Raw genomic sequence first — 17,685 nt, forward strand, 5'->3', positions numbered from 1 at the left:
GTTGACCATCTGCCCTGAGAATTAAAGCCTAAGAAAGATCATGTCAGAGTTATGGTGCCATGAAGATTGGATCATACATTCTGGCACTCTGCTTTTCACTGTGCTCTGCTGCTCATTCTGATACTTCACGGTTGAAGGATTTACCCCTGCTGAGCAGAGATGAGCCAGGTTAACTTTTGGCATGTACAACAACTAAATCTTAAGAATATTTGGCTACTGTAGTTTGTTAGTCTACATAGAGTTGCCCCAAGAGCTATGGCTTGTAGGATGTCAATTTATCCCTGATGATAAATGAAAATGGCACCAATCTTGTGTCCGGGTTCTGAAGCTAATGAAAATATGTTTGAAAATAATCCCACGGCCAGAGAATAGTAAGATAAGGATCTTTACTAATATTTTGTGGTGATGAAGATCTCCGTTCCATATATTCAACGTGTGCTCAATGAACACTGGGCAAGAAATTGGGTTGTGTTTAAAGTTTGGCAAGGTGCTTCGATACTGAAACTTAGTCTACTTGTCTCTAAAGGAAGGAACTTGGATGACTTCATCCTGAATCAATCTCAGCTCTCAAATTTGATGGTCCTCGTGCCATCACCCTGATTCCCTACTGGCCACATTTGTGGAATGGCAGGGCTAAGAGCAGAGACATCTGATCTACCCTAGAGCTGACTGGACCACACACAGAGATCAAACCTACACCTTTGACTTCTTTACCACCTTTTCATTATCAACTGAACCAGACATCTGTAGTGAGGAGGAGTGTAGTTTAAGTGGGTTTATCTTCTGCACTAAACTGTATACCCTTTAGTGATGCTGTAGTCACTAAATTGTACTAAATCTTCCATATGTATTTTATATTATTCAACCCTCATTAATAACCCCATGAACTAAGTGCTAGTATTGTCCCCAATTCTCAATGCAAGACACTGAACCTTGAAGAGGTTGAGTAGTTTGCCTGAAGACATGCAGCTAGAAAGCATAAACTGTTTCTTTTTATTATTATTTCCATAGGCTATTGGGGAACAAATGGTGGTTGGTTACAAGAGTAAGTTCTTTAGTGGTGATTTGTGAAATTTTGATGCAGCCATCACTGGAGCAGTATGCACTGCACCCTATAGAAAGCACCAACTTTAAACTCAGGCTAACTCAAAGCCCACACAGTAATTTAGCTGCCACATTCCAGTGCCATTGCTTACTTATTTTACCATATTCCACAATACTTATCACAGTGTTTGACAGACATTATTGGATGCTCAGTAAGTGATTCTTGAACAAATCAATGTTTAATGCTAGCATGGCTTCAATATTTTCCCATACTGCTCTAGAGAAATAATATAACCCTGTTAACCAGAAGTCTTACCCACTCTACTTAGACTTAGTACAGAATTGCTCATGAAACCAGCCCCAGTAATCAGAGCTTAACCTATATAAGGATTTACGTGCTTAACTTACCTCAGTGGCCCTTGCCATTCTGCAATTAGCCATTCTTTTGGTTCTCAAGTGGAGGAATGGAGGTGGGAAAGATACATGAGAACCATTTGAGGAACTTTTTCAAAAGACAGAAGTTATTTGTGTCACATCTGTCCTCCCTAATTCCAATGCTATCTGGGTAGGGAGGAAATGGCTAGTTCTGTGCAGGTTCTCAGGTGTTTCTGATACCTTTCCCCATGCACTTCCATCTCCACTCCCAACCCTACATATACGCCTCCATTGAGGACTACCACTGGAGTGAAAGTCAGTTCTATCTTCATTTAAATAAAGTCTGATTTCATTAGAATCTAAATTAAGTGATAATTAATCACTTAATTATCACTGACTTGAACATAAAGACACTCAGAATTTCACCTGTATTGTTTATTAATTATTTTATAGATGGGTTTTGACTGTAGTACATATTTATGTTTCATTGATCTTTTTCAGAATCTGGCTTGTAGAGCAAAGTGCACAGCTTGCTTTCAGTTTTTACTAAAGCATAGTAAGTGTTATAAAGCAGCACTGTCTTGCAAAACAATGATGAAAATTTTCCATATCTGCTCTGTCCAATTTCATACCCTAGACACATGTGGCTTTTGAGTGCTTTAAATGTGTCCAGTGAAATTGAGGAACTGAATTTTTAATTGTATTTTATTTTAATTAATTTAAATAGCCACATGTGACTAGGACTGCTATGTTGGAATGTGCAAGTATAGAGAAACATCGCTTCATTTTTTTAACCAAAATAATGTAGTAAGTACCAGGACTCATTTCATTTTTTAAAAAAATCATTTTCAGTAATGTCTAAAGCAAAAACAGAAACAATGTTGTAAGAGCCCAGAATACATTTTAACTGCTCATATTTCCACCAGGAATGAATTCTTAAGAAAAAGAATATTCTGACCCCAGAGTAGATGAAAGCAGTTAGACAGAGAAGAGACACTCCCAAGGGGAGCTCCCTGCAGGTTCCTAGTAGGCTGTGAGGCACAGAACAGTGAGACTGTCAAGGAGAGAGAAATTTCCCCTCAGAGGAAAATCTAAATGTGATTTTAGCCACCTGTCACCCCAGAGGGAGGATAGGATGGCAGTGTTAAATTGGCAAGATTGTAAAACAGGGAACTTAACTAACCTTCAAGGCCAGCTGAAGTGTTTAAAGTGCATTTCAGCCAACAGAACTCCATTTCTGAAATCCTGAGGGTTCCCACCTATATGGCAGATTGGAAACCTGAATTTCTTTTATGTTGTAAAATTTGCAATTTGGGGGCCAGGCATGGTGGCTCATGCCTGTAATCCCAGCACATTGGGAGGCCAAGGTGGGCAGATCACTTGAGATCAGGAGTTCAAGACCAGCCTGGCCAACATGGCGAAACCCCCATCTCTACTAAAAATACAAAAAATTAGCCAACAAGGTGGCAAACACCTGTAATCCCAGCTACTTGGGAGGCTGAGGCACAAGAATCATTTGAACCCAGGAAGTGGAGATTGCAGTGAGCCAAGATCATACCACTGCACTCCAGCCTGGACAACAGAGCAAGACTCTGGCTTAAAAAGAAAAAAAGAGGAGTGATCCAAGATGGCCGAATAGGAACAGCTCTGGATTGCAGTTCCCAGTGAAAATGCAGAGGGTGAGTGATCACCGCATTTCCAAATGAATTTTCACTGCCCACAGACCAGAAGATTCCCGGGCAAAAAAGTGCCACAAGTCTCCAGTACAGCTGTTTCAGCCAGCGTAGCAGGTCTCCACACAAAAACTCATACAAACCTGGGTGCCGTTTCAACGGGCAACTGGAATGCCTGGGAGACACAGTCGCCCGTTCAACTAAAAAAAGGGAGGCTGAAACAGGAAGCCAGGTGTTCTGGCTTGGCCGGTCCCACCCCGACAAAGACCAGAAATCTATAATACTCTGGACTGAGAGTTTCACAGCAAGCACAGCTGGACCCAGGATGGTCCATCTCTGTGGGGGGAAGGGTGTCCGCCATTACTGAGGCAGTCCACCACTACCGAGGCAGTCCGCCATTATCAAGGCAACCCGCCATTACCAAGGCAGTCCGCCATTACCAACACAGTCAACCATTACCAAGGCAATCTACCATTACCGAGGCAGTCCACCATTACAGAGATGATCCATCGTTATGGGGGCAGACCGCCATTACTGAGGCAGTTCTAACTATACCCCTACAAACAAAACTGCAAGGAAGTTCACACAGCAGCTGGGCAGAGCCCATAGCAGCTCAGCAACACCTCTGCTGGTAGACTGTGACTAGGCTACCTCCTCACTGGACAGGGCATCTCTGAAAAAAGGCACCAGCATGACAAGAACTTATAAATAAAGCCCCACCTTCCTGGGACAGAGCACCTGGAAAAAAAGGCAGTTATGAGTTCCGCTGCAGCAGACTTAAATGTTTAGCAGCTCTGAACGGAACAATGGAGCTCACAGTTCAGCACCTGAGCTCCTATAAGGGACAGACTGTCTCCTCAAGAAGTTCCCCAACCCCCATATATCCAAAAAGACACCTCATAAAGGAGAGCTCAGGCTGATATCTGGCGGGTATCCTTCTGGGACAAAGATAACAGAATAAGAAACTTGCAGCAACCCTTACTATTCTGCAGCCACCACAGGTGATCCCCAGGCAAGCAGGGCCTGGAGTGGACCTCCAGCAGTCTTATAGCAGAGGGGCCTGACTGTTAGAAGGAAAATTAAGAAACAGAAGGAAATAACTTCTTCATCAACGAACAGGACGTCTACTCAGAGACCCCATCTGAAAGTCACCAACTACAAAAACCACAGGTAGATAAATTCACAAAGATGGGAAGAAACCAGCACAAAAAGGATGAAAACACCCAAAACCAGAACGCCTCTCCTCCTCCAAGGGATCACAACTCCTCACCAGCAAGGGAACAAGGCTGGATGGAGAAGGAGTCTGATAAATTGACAGAAACTGGCTTCAGAAGGTGGGTAATAACAAACTACTCTAATCTAAAAGAACATGTTCTAACCCAATGCAAAGAAACTGTCAACCTTGAAAAAAGGTTTCACAAAATGCTAACGAAAATAAACAGCTTAGAGAGGAATATAAATGAATTGATGGAGCTGAAAAACAACATGAGAACTTCACAAAGCATACACAAGCTTCAATAGCCAAATCAACCAATGAAATGAGAAGGCAAGATTAGATAAAAAAGAGTAAAAAGAAATGAACAAAGCCTTCAAGAAATATGTGATTATGTGAGAAGACCTAATCTACATTTGATAGCTGTACCAAAACGTGATGGAGAGAATTACTCCAAGCTGGAAAACACACTTCAGGTATTATCCAGAAGAACTTCCCCAACCTAGCAAGCCAGGCCACCATTCAAGTCCAGGAAATACAGAGAACACCACAAAGATATTCCTCAAGAAGAGCACCCCAAGGCACATAATCGTCAGATTCCCCAGTGTTGAAATGAAGGAAAAAATGCTAAGGGCAGCCAGAGAGAAAAGTCGAGTTACCCACAAAGGGAAGCCCATCAGACTCACAGCGGATCTCTCAGCAGAAACCCTACAAGCCAGAAGAGAGTAGGGGCCGATATTCAACATCCTTAAAGAAAAGAACTTTCAATCTAGATTCTCATATCCAGCCAAACTAAGCTTCATAAGCAAAGGAAAAATAAAATCCTTTACAAACAAGCAGTTGCTCAGAGATTTCATCACCACCAGGCCTGCTTTATAAGAGCTCCTGAAAGAAGCACTAAACATACAAAGGAACAACCAGTACCAGCCACTCCAAAAACATACCAAATGGTAAAGAGCATCGACACAATGAAGAAACTATGCCAACTAATGGGCAAAACAACCAGCTAGCATCAAAATGGCAGGATCAAATTCACACATAACAATATTAACCTTAAACATAAATGGGCTAAATGCCCCAATCAAAAGACAGAGACTGACAAATTGGATAAAAAGTCAAAACCCACCAGTGTGCTATATCCAGGAAACCCATTTCACATGCAAAGATACACATAAGCTCAATATAAAGGGATGGAGGAAGATCTACCAAGCAAATGAAGAGCACAAAAAAAGCAGGAGTTGCAATCCTGGTCTCTGATAAAATAGACTTTAAACCAACAAAGATCAAAAGAGACAAAGAAGGGCATTACATAAGGGTAAAAGGATCAATGCAACAAGAAGAGCTAATGATCCTAAATCTATACGCACCCAATACAGGAGCACCCAGATACATAAAGCAAGTTCTTAACAACCTACAAAGAGACTTAGACTCCCATACAATCATAATGGGAGACTTTAACACTCCACTGTCAATATTAGATAGATCAATGAGACAGAAGATTAATAAGCATATCCAGAACTTGAACTTAGACCTGGATCAAGCAAACCTAATAGACATTTTCAGAACTCTCCACCCCAAATCCATAGAATATACATTCTTCTCAGCACCATATCACATCTATTCTAAAATTGACCACATAATTGGAAGTAAGTCACTCTTCAGCAAATGCAAAAGAATGGAAATCATAACAAATAGTCTCTCAGACCACAGTGCAATCAAATTAGAACTCAGAATTCAGAAACTAACTGAAAACCGCACAACTTCATGGAAACTGAGCAACTGGCTCTTGAATGTTGACTGCATAAACAATGAAATGAAGGCAGAAATAAAGATGTTCTTTGAAACCAACAAGAACAAAGACACAACATACCAGAATCACTGGGACACATTTAAAGCAGTGTCTAGAGGAAAATTTATAGCAATAAATGCCCACATGAGAAGCAAGGAAAGATTTAAAATTGACACCTATCGTCAAAATTGAAAGAGCTAGAGGAGCAAGATCAAAAATCTCAAAACCTAGCAGAAGACAAGAAATAACTAAGATCAAAGCAGAACTGAAGGAGATAGAGACACACACAAAAAAAAACCCTTCAAAAAATCAATAAATCCAGGAGCTGGTTTTTTGAAAAGATCAACAAAATAGACAGACCACTAGCCAGATTAAGAAAAAAGAAAAGAGAGAATAATCAATGCAATAAAAAATGATAAAGGGGATATCACATATTCCACAGAAATTCAAACTACCATCAGAGATTACTACAAACAACTCTCTGCACATAAATCAGTAAGCCTGGAAGAAACAGATAAATTCCTGGACATTTGACCTCCCCCAAGCTTAAACCAGGAAGAAGTCAAAACCCTGAATAGACCAATAACAAGGGCTGAAGTTGAGACAGCAATTGATAGTCTACCAACCAAAAAAAGCCCAGGTCCTGATGGGTTCACAGTCAAATTCTACAAGACATAAAAAGAGGAGCTGGTACCATTCCTTCCGAAACTATTCCAAAAAACCCAAAGAGAGCAAATCCTTCCCAAATCATTTTATGAGATCAGCATCATCCTGATACCAAAACCCAGCAGAGACTCAACAAGAAAAGAAAACTTCAGGCCAATATCCATGCTGAACATAGATGCAAAAATCTTCAATAAAATACTGGCAAACCGATTGCAACAGCACATCTAAAAGTTTATCCACCATGATCAAGTAGGCTTCATCCCAGGGATGCAAGGCTGGTTCAATGTACACAAGTCTGTAAACATAATTCACCACATAAACAGAACCAAAGACAAAAACCACATGATTATAACAATAGATGCAGAGAAGGCCTTCGACAAAATTCAACAGCCCTTTATGCTAAAAACTCTCAGTAAACTAGGTATCGATGGAACGTATCTCAAAATAATAAAAGCTATTTACAACAAACCCACAGCCAATATCATACTGATTGGGCAAAAACTGGAAGCATTCCCTTTGAAATCTGGCACTAGACAGGGATGCCCTCTCTCACTCCTATTCAATATAGTATTGGAAGTTCTAGCCAGAGCAATCAGGCAAGAAAAAGAAATAAAGGGTATTCAATTAGGAAAGGAGCAAGTCAAATTGTCTCTATTTGCAGACGACATGCTTGTATATTTAGAAGACCCCATCGTCTCAGCCAAAACTCTCCTTAAACTGATAAGCAACTTCAGCAATCTCAGGATACAAAATCAATGTGCAGAAATCACAAGCATTCCTATACACCAAAAACAGACTTAAAGAGAGCCAAATCAAGAACGAACTGCCATTCACAACTGCTACAAAGAGAATAAATACCTAGGAATACAACTAACAAAGGATGTAAAGGACCTCTTCAAGGAGAACTACAAACCACTGCTCAACAAAATAAGAGAGGACACAAACAGATGGAGAAACCGTCCATGCTCATGGTTAGGAAGAATCAATATCGTGAAAATGGCCATGCTGCCCAAAGTGATTTATAGATTCAATGCTATCCCTATCAAGCTACCAATGACCTTCCTCACAGAACTGGAAGAAACCACCTTAAACTTCATATGGAACCAAAAGAGAGCCCGCATAACCAAGTCAATTCTAAGCAAAAAGAACAAAGCTGGAGGCATCATGCTACTGACTTCAAACTATGCTACAAAGCAGAATAGTATTGATACCAAAAGTAATCAAAGCAGAATAGTATTGATACCAAAAGTAATCAAAACAGAATAGTATTGTTTTGATTACTTTTGGTAGTTTGATTAAAATTTTAATCAAATAGAGATATAGACCAATGGAACGGAACAGAGACCTCAGAGGCAAAGCCACACATATACAACCATCTGATCTTTGACAAACCTGACAAAAGCAGTGGGGAAAGGATTCCCTGTTCAATAAATGGTGTTGGGAAAGCTGGCTAGCCATGTGCAGAAAGCAGAAACTGGACCCCATCCTGACACCTTACACTAAAATTAACTCCAGATGAATTAAAGACTTAAACGTAAGACCTAACACTTTAAAAACCCTAGAAGAAAACCTAGGCAAAACCATTCACGACATTGGCACAGGCAAGAACTTCATGACCAAAACACCAAAGGCATTGGCAACAAAAGCCAAAATAGACAAATGGGATCTAATTAAACTCCACAGCTTCTGCACAGCAAAAGAAACAATCATTAGAGTGGACCAGCAACCAACAGAATGGGAAAAAAATTTTGCAATCTACCCATCTGACAAAGGACTTATATCCAAAATCTACAAGGACCTCAACCAGATTTACAAGAAAAAAAACAAACAAACCCATTCAAAAGTGGGTGAAGGATATGAACAGACACTTTTCAAAAGAAGACATATACAAAGTCAACAAACATGAAAAAATGCTCATCATCACTGGTCTTTATAGAAATGCAAAACAAAACCACATTGAGATATCATCTCACACCAGTTAGAATGGTGATCATTAAAAAATCTAGAGACAACAGATGCTGGAGAGGATGTGGAGAAATAGGAACACTTTTACACTGTTGGTGGGAGTGTAAATTAGTTCAGCCATTGTGGAAGACAGTGTGGTGATTCCTCAAGAACCTAGAAATAGAAATTCCATTTGACCCGGCAATCCCATTGCTGGGTATATATCCAAAGGATTATAAATCATTCTATTATAAAGACACCTGCACACATATGTTCATTGCAGCACTGTTTACAATACCAAAGACTTGGAACCAACCCGAATGCCCATTGATGACAGACTGGACAGGGAAAATGTGGCACATATACACCATGGAATACTAGGCAGCCATAAAAAAACGATGAGTTCCTGTCCTTTATAGGGATATGGATGAACCTGGAAACCATCATTCTCAGCAAACTGACACAAGAAAAGAAAATCAAACACCACATGTTCTCACTCTTAGGGGGGTGTTGAACAATGAGAACACATGGACACAGGGAGGGGAGCATCACAAACTGAGGTCTCTTGGGGGGGACTAGGGGAGGGACAACGGGGGGTAGGGAGTTGGGGAGGGATAACATGGGGAGTAAGGCCAGATATAGGTGATGGGGATGGAGGCAGCAAATCACATTGCCGTGTATGTACCTATGCAACAATCCTGCCTGTTCTTTACATGTACCCCAGAACCTAAAGAGCAATAATATATATATATATATATATATATTTAAAAATAATAATAATAAATTAATTAATTAAAAAATTAACATTTCTGGCTGGGCACAGTGGATCACACCTATAATGCTTGCTTATAAAAATATTAAGTCTTTATGTACTCAGAGGGCAGGTTGGATGTATTATTCATATTACCTGATGGGTGTATTGCTTAGGAAACTTTGTTCTTCTATTGAACATGGGAAGCAGTATGGTGGGTGGTTCTGGATCATGAGTCAGGAGATGTACCACTAATTCTGTCCCTAACAGGCTCTCACCTGTCCCCTGAATTCTTCTTTCCTAATCTATAAAATGAAGCAAGTTGACTGGATAATTAATAATATTATTGATCAATAATTAAAATTAATAATTGTTATTAGTATTAATATTGACAATTATAATTAATAATAAAAGATAAAATATAGACTGGAAAATTACCAAGGTCACATCCAGCCCTAGACTTCTTTGATTCTAATACTAGATTACAATGCTATCTTGTATTCCTTCTGTGAAAGGCCTCTCAATTAAAAATCATTTTCACAAAGACTCTCATTTCTTTTTTTGTTTTTTCTTGTGGGTTTTCTTTTTTTCTTAATTTTAATTTTTTGGTTGAGACAGCGTCTCACTCTGTCACCGAGGCTGGAGCGCAGTGGCACAATCACGACTCATTACACCCTCAATCTCACACATTTAAGCAATCCTCTCCTGCCTCAGCCTCCAGAGTAGCTGGGAATACTTTACTGGCACAGGCCACCATGCTAATTTTCTTTTTCCTTTTCTTTTTTTTTGTAGAGACCAGGGCCTTATTGCCTAGGCTAGTCTTGAACGCCTGAGCTCAAGTGTTCCTCCTACCTTGGTCTCCCAAAGTGCTGGGATTATAGGCAGGAGCCACCACTTCCAGTTTCCTTCATTTCTGTTCTTTTTATTGCTACCCTCCACCACAGAACACCAAATATCCAGGAGGTGGTGCATTTGAAGGAAAATCAGTCAGTACTCAGCATTCCACCTATTAACTACTGCTACCTAGGAAGTGAGAAATTAAACTATAGAACCCAAATTCCCAGGGCTTAGTGAAAACCACCCAAATAGAAATACTCAACAGGACATTTTGGGGGTTTTTCTAACATTCTACATAAATGAGACCACGGTTCATTCGAGTTTGAAGAAATCAAATGGAAACATAAAGGTGGTCTTTTTTAACATTTCTGGTATAATAAATAAGCTTATGAAATGAAATCTCAGTTCATTAGTTGATCCGCCATGATGAGTGATTCTTATACTTAGTGAGCCCTGTGAATAGTCAAAGTTCTCCAATATGGCCAGGCGTGGTGGCTCATGCCTATAGTCCCAGCACTTTCGGAGGCTGAGGTGGGCTGATCACAAGGTCACAAGTTTGAGACCAATCTGGCCAACATGGTGAGACGCTGTCTCTACTAAAAATACAAAAATTAGTTGGGTGTGGTGGCAGGTGCTTATAATCCCAGCTACTCAGGAGGCTGAGGCAGGAGAATCACTTGAACCCAGGAGGCAGAGGTTGCAGTGAGCCAAGTCGAGCCATTGCACTCCAGTCTGGGTGAGAGAGTGAGACTCTTAACTCAAAAAAAAAAAAAAAAGTTCACCAATATGAGAAATGATGGTAAAAGGCCTGTTCATGGGCTCATAGCACAGAGGAAAGTGTGCTTCACCCACACATATGCATGGGGCCAGCAAGCTTCACCTGCCTTTTGGTAGGGGCATTGATCTTCCTTTTCCCTAAGAAATCCTCTCCCATCATATATAAAAATGCACAAAAAGTATATCCAGTTGCCTTAATTGGAATATGACCCCTATGATCCCAGGGATCATTGTCAGGGATCAGGGAGACCCAGAAGAGGTTTTTCATGAGACGTGGCTATGTAGCTAAGATGTAACCTTCCTCGTTGGCCTGCAGTCCACGTTCTGCATAAAGCCCATCTTCACCTTGACTGATTTTCTGTATCCTAGGGGCATGGATCAGGACATTGCTTCCTCATTTGTGTGTGTGGAAAATGGAATGATGATCAAACAATGATACTGATTCAAGTCAATATGTATTACGATGAGTTGTGTGGGTGTGTGTGTGTGTGTGTGTGTCTTTGGGAGTACCTGTATGTGGCTGTCCCTAAGCCATCACATGTCTGCTTTCCCATGTATGACTTTCTGCGCACAGATCTTTCATTTTTATCTCTTTTTTGCTCCTTCTGTGAATCTCCCTGCCTGCTGGCTTTCTCTATCCCTCTTCTCTCCTCTCCACTCCCTCTTTTTACTAGCCATAATATAAAACCAGAAGGATCTTTAAAATAATTTTTACACGAATTTATTTGAGTTTTATGTTCCCCTTTACTGATTCCAAAAGAGAGTAGGGCATTTTATACTCCCTCAAAAGAATTATGGTTTATTGATGTGGTCCTCATTGCTCCTCTATTGTTTCAGGAGATCTCACGGCAAATAGTTTCTCCACTCCTGACACCAGAGAAAGCAAGAGAAGAGATAAAAGAGGGTGGATGAGGCTTTATCTATCTATCAGGGTGCAAATCCAGTGGGAACCACTTCCTGTCCTCCCCTTCCTCACATTCATCCTCCCCATTCTCTCCTTCTCTCTCTCTCTCTCTCTCTCTCTCTCTCTCTCTCTCTCTGCTCCCTACCCCCCACCATGAATATTTCATCTGTCCTAGAGAGCACTTTTATAGAGGATTAAAATTAGTTTCTAAACTGTTCCCCACTACCATAACCAGCATGTCTGTTCTGATCAATACACACACATACACACACACAATCTTTAAAAAAGAAATCAGTGATTTTGATAGGTTAAGCATAGCATAGCAAAATACTCTCAAGGTTACTCAGACATCAGCTCCTCCTCTAGTGGTAGAACCTTTTGCAGGGGGTGCTTTTCCCTACATGGGCTACCCACCAAAACCTTGCCTGACAGCTTATACCTGAGAATACACATGGCCTGCCTTGGGAGGGGATTGGGCCCTGGAACCCAGAGTAGACCTTAGAAGTGACTGCCATTGAATTCTTTACTAAAATTCACAGTGTATGGGATGATGATACCATGGCTGTCTTCACTGCATTGAGAACTCCAGCCCTCCAGATGGAGTCCTGCAGGCTGATGAGCTCACTGACACTCCAGGAGATGTGGCATTGCTTGTCTCCTCAACACAAAAAGCATAACTGCCTCTATCTCTTCTGTCAAAATAATGGCCTTCTTCACCTGTTTTGGAACCAAATGCAAGATGATAATGCAAGATAATGATTCCAAAGCAAGATAATCACTTATTTGAAATGATTTCCTGTGAAATCATCTTGTATTTTGTAGTCCGGTTATAATTTGGTTAATTGCTTAATAATTCTGTTTAAATGTCTCAATTTCTGCAAATACCAATTCAATATACCTCCTTTTCCTGGTTGACAATGTCTTTGCTTCTCTAAGTATCTTCTGCCTCTTTTGCCCGTTTGCACTTTTGCCTGAGCAACATTCCGATGACATAAATAGCATCCCTTCAAAAAGGTGTTGAACAGATCAACGTGTCTCTCTGTGTTCCAGAGCATGAGCACTATAATCTGTGTCTTTGAAGCAGTACCTGTGATTGGAAAGATCTAAGACTATGTCTTTAAAAAGCCAACTTCCCTGCCAGAGAAGTAAAGCTGCCACTCCTGGCAGCCCTAACCCCTACCTGCAGTGTGAGGCATGCTGTACCTGACATAGTGAGAGGCTGCCCAAGAAATAAAAACCCAGGCCTAGACTCTGGGAGTCTGCAGCCCAATTAGCAGCTACTCAGCTGGGGAATTCAACTCTGGAGTGCATGTACATATTTTTTTTAATGATCCAGATTAAAACCCTGCTCAGAGCAGAGGTCTTCTCAGACCACAGCAGTGTGGGCCCACAGATAAGCATACACTCCTCCACTTTCGTGGTGGAAGAATGCACCTTGATGGAAGCTGAGCCCACATTTATGCCTTCTGTGTTTCAGGGAGCGAGGGCCATCTGTGACTCACCCTTTCTCGAAAGGTGAGTTAGGCAAGGTTACCCAATGGACTCAACATTCTTCCTCTCTGTATTCTACTAGCTAAAAACTTCCAAGGTCACTTTTCATTTCTCATTTGAAATGATGTTTCTGACACCCAACTTCATATAATCAAGTCACTTCATGCAAATACATCCTGAAAAGAGCCTTTTCAGTCATTCATGCCTTTAAAAAAGTGAGAAGGAGCAGAAAGAAACTTAGAGAAGAGGCCTGGACCTTCTATTCTGAAAACTGTCTCGGGCCGGTGATGAACACAAGCATCCAAAAGAGAAAAGTAAGAAGAGGGCCAGATGGGAAGCAGGAAATGAGAAGCTATCAATCAGATAGTAGGTGTTGGAGGGAAAGGAATTGGGTGTCCAGAAGGAGGTGACAACCCATCAATTTGAGTTTCATGGAATGTTACACGCTTTTAAATATGACCTGTCTCAATAGGCCCGTCTACGTGTTCAAATGCACCACTGGGAGGTGGAGAGAGTGTGATTCAATTTGAGGAAAAGTGAGGAACTAACCGGGCACTGGTGCTGACCAACTAGGGACTCAGAGCATGGTCAGCAAAGGCAGACTCACACCCTGGTCATCCACAGGCATTTTGCTTGCAGGTACCTTTTAGACTGAGTGTCCCATTTTTCTGTTTGACCACAATATCCTGCCAAGTGAGGGCAAAGCTGATGAAATGATTCTGGGGAAAAAATGGGAGAGAGAAGGTCACCTGCCTGCATGACTTCATCAACCAGTTGGCACTCACACCACCATCACCCCCAAACCCCCATCCATGCACTGGCACCTTTCAGCAATTCTCTGTGAGGTACTAGATGGGGGCAATTGAGGAAATGCAAGATGACAGCATGGCAGGACAATACCTGAGGATGTGTACATAGCCTTGAAGCATCCAGCGTGAACCGTGCTTTAGAGTTCTAATTGATCTGTGTGTGTACAATTGATTTTTACTTATCTTTCTTTTAAAGTTACTCTGAATTGCTTTAAGATAATCCAGAATGTGAGATGATGTCCTCAAAGAAGTTTAACAACACTTGGAACTATTGCTCAATCCATGTGTTTTTAACTTTTGTCTTTTTCTCTTGATTATTTTTCTTATTGAGTAAAATTCTCTAAGTCCTAAAATTCTAAGTCCTTGACTTTCACTTCTTTTTCCTCCCCTTTGGGTGGTATTGCCTGAGATAAAAGTACTAAAACAACAATGATATCTAACTCTGAGATAATACTTAGTATTGACTAGGAATATTCTTTCCTTGGGCTTACGGAATAATAGAGATATTCTAAGTATTTCTTTTTTTTGGGGGGGGGGTGGGATGAAATTTCACTGTCACCCTAGCTGGAGTGCAGTGGCACGATCTCAGCTCATTGCAACCTTTGCCTCCTGGATTAAAGCAATTCTCCCTGCCTCAGACTCTGGTGTAGCAGGGATTACAGGCACCCACCTAAATTTTCTATTTTTAGTAAAACCGGGACTTCACCATGTTGCTCAGGCTGGTCTCAAACTCCTGACCTCAAGTGATTCGTCTGCCTCAGCCTCCCAAAGTGCTGGGATTACAGGCTTGAGCCACTGTGCCCAGCCTTTAAGTATTCCCATGCGGTAATTCATTCCATCCTCACCACAACGTTATAAGGTAAGTGCTGCTGTTAGCCCATTTTACAATTAGGAAACTGAAGCAGGGGCAGATAAGACACTTGCCCAGTCCCACAGCTAGCAAGTAGCAGGACTGAAGTATGAACCAAGCAGTCTGGCTCTCAGAACTGGGATTTTCCTCACTGTGAATCACCAAGGAATGACCAGGAATGACATTGTTAGTTTTAATCTTTAAAAAACAAAGCGTGAGCTCTTAACTTACTTTACCTTTAACCGTTCTGTTTTTTCCTCCCACACTCTCAGATGATGGAAATGCTTAAGGCAAACTAAGGTAGTGTGGGACCACACCATGTAAGTGTGAGCATGGCTTCGTGGGTTCAGCTGTGTTGTGTGCGCTTCCGCCTTCGGTTCCCGCATGTTTTCTCTGCTGTTCTCTGATTCCTGCTTTCAGCGCTTAGCCCCTGGGCCGCATGAAACTGCCGCTTTCAAGCCATAGATCTTCTGTCTTTGTTCCTGATTTTACTTTTGTGCTTCTCTCTCCCACAATCCCTGGCACTTGCAACTGTCAGCCTGGCACCTCCCTGGGAAGAAGCTGGGGAGTCCCGGGGGATGCTTTTGCTTCTTGTTCTCTGACAATGAGCACTTGGATGACAAGCTTTTAGGATTCTAGGCGTGCATCCACGCTCTCACTGCAACATACCACTACACAGTGTGGACCCACGCATGTGGGCATCTCTGTACAAACCTTGACTTTGCTATGCAATGTGCTCTAGGACCACCACCCTTAGGGGGGATTACTGCTCTGGGGGTCTCCGTAGAGTGAATGCTAAGTGAAAGTAAACACCATTGTGCCAAGTAACAGCTAAAATGAGCCATGGAGAGAAAAGGTCATCTTCTCATCTATTATGTTCCCTGTGTACACATAGGTATGTGATGGAAACACATATATATGTGGAACAAAACTGTGACTACGAAGGAAAAAGAATAATGGTGTTTCAAGCCAGATAGGGACTATAGTGGCCTTTCATTATACTGTTCACATATACACACACACGTGTGCACACACAATTCCTTACGGTGTTCCTTGATTTTCCATTAACTGTATCTCCAAACTGAGTGATTTCATTATGTGATAAGTTCGACTTACAGAATAAATTGGAAAGGAGGTATTTGTGCCTAAGAGCATACCTGGAACATTTAAAATATGATCCTGACTGTGATTGTGGGATTGGAACTGCCTCTTGGGCTCAATTTCACTGAAGCTTCTAGTGTGTGTTGAATGGGAATTTGGAGGAAACTTTCCAAGTCAGTTGCCAGAGATGACAAGAACGTAAAATTAGAGGGGCTCTCGTGAAATGTGACTGAGCACTGCCCAAGCCCCTGCAGTGCTGAGACCCCCAACCTGTCGTTTAGAAACGGAATTCTGGAGCTGATGAGTCTTTAGAGATGGAGCCTTTACTCCAAATCCCTTAATTCATAGAAAATGGCCAAAGTTTCAAGGGAGAAAGTAACTTGTCCAAGATGGGGGCAGAGCCTGGATTAAAACTTAATCCTCTTCTTCCCATCAAGGCATCTTTTTTGGTGTGATGTCCCGGCTCATTTCTCCCTGGAAGAGAATCTCTTATACACTACCAGGAGAGCTTTTTAAAAGTGAAGGAGTCTACATCCCAAGAAAGGACCCCAGGTCCCTGTCCTGGCTCTGCCATGAAATATCTGAGTGAACTTGGGAATGTTGCTATGCCTCTATGGACCTTGGGCTCCTCATCTGTCAAATGAGTTTGAAATCAGCTCATTTCAAAAGTACATGATGCTGAGTTTGCTGAGTAACCTCAGGCTTTCATGCAGTTTCCTCCCGGCAACATTCGTTTTCCACTGTAGGACTATGAAAAAACTTACAGTCAGGGACATATAGTTTGCCAACAGGGACAGCCTCTAGGAGCAAGGGATTTGTGGGTTTCTGTTACTAACTAAAGACGAACAAGGGCAGGAAGGAGAAGGTGCAGATGAGCATGCAGCCTGTCCCCTTTACATGGACCTATCAAACTCAGGTAGATGTGGCAAGATCCGGTGTAGTCATCTCAAATCTGCCAGTTTCAGTAGTTTGGGGTTCTCCAGCTAGTGTGTACCTCTCTCCTTCCTGAGATACCACTGATCAGAGCTCTGGACCTGGAGCAGACCCAGCAGGTGTACAAGGTTACATTCTCTCCTTTTCAGTCTATTGCTAACCAAGTTAACAAGGCCAGGGAAGTCTCTTAGATAGTCCAAGAATAATTTGAAAGGCAATAAAGCAAAAACAGAAATCCATACATGACAGCTTTCAGCAGAGTTTTGAGATGCACCCTTCATTTACATAAAATTATGGAATGACAGATATTAACCAAATATATAATGTCATTTTTTTTTTACAGAGCTTTCTCTTTCCATGGTAAGTAAATGGCATTTTTAAGATGATTTTTTTCTTCTTGGAGAGGAAGTCTTGCTCTTTTGCCCAGTCTGGAGTGAAGTGGTGTGATCTCACCTCACTGCAACCTCCGACTCCCGGGTTTGAATGATTCTCCTGCCTCAGCCCCCCAAGTAGCTGGGAGTACAGGCA

At 41.6% G+C, this 17,685-nt stretch overlaps 1 protein-coding gene across 3 annotated transcripts in view; it reads left to right on the forward strand.

The window, feature by feature from the left end:
- LHFPL3 (LHFPL tetraspan subfamily member 3) overlaps window positions 1–17,685 on the forward strand; it is a 539,341-nt gene that overhangs the window by 467,830 nt on the left and 53,826 nt on the right. Inside the window, exon 3 of one of the 3 annotated variants that reach the window (XM_037730548.1) lies at window positions 15,396–15,423. The exons of 1 other annotated variant lie outside the window; for it this stretch is intronic. In XM_037730548.1, the coding sequence (XP_037586476.1) occupies window positions 15,396–15,412 (17 nt within the window). In that variant the 3' untranslated portion in view covers window positions 15,413–15,423. Of the gene's footprint in view, window positions 1–15,395; window positions 15,444–17,685 lie in introns of all 3 variants that reach the window. One more of the 3 variants, XM_017506243.2, reaches the window with a different exon arrangement.

The sequence above is a fragment of the Cebus imitator genome, unplaced genomic scaffold, assembly GCF_001604975.1.
Source record: "Cebus imitator isolate Cc_AM_T3 unplaced genomic scaffold, Cebus_imitator-1.0 Scaffold352, whole genome shotgun sequence".
Lineage (NCBI taxonomy): Eukaryota > Metazoa > Chordata > Mammalia > Primates > Cebidae > Cebus > Cebus imitator.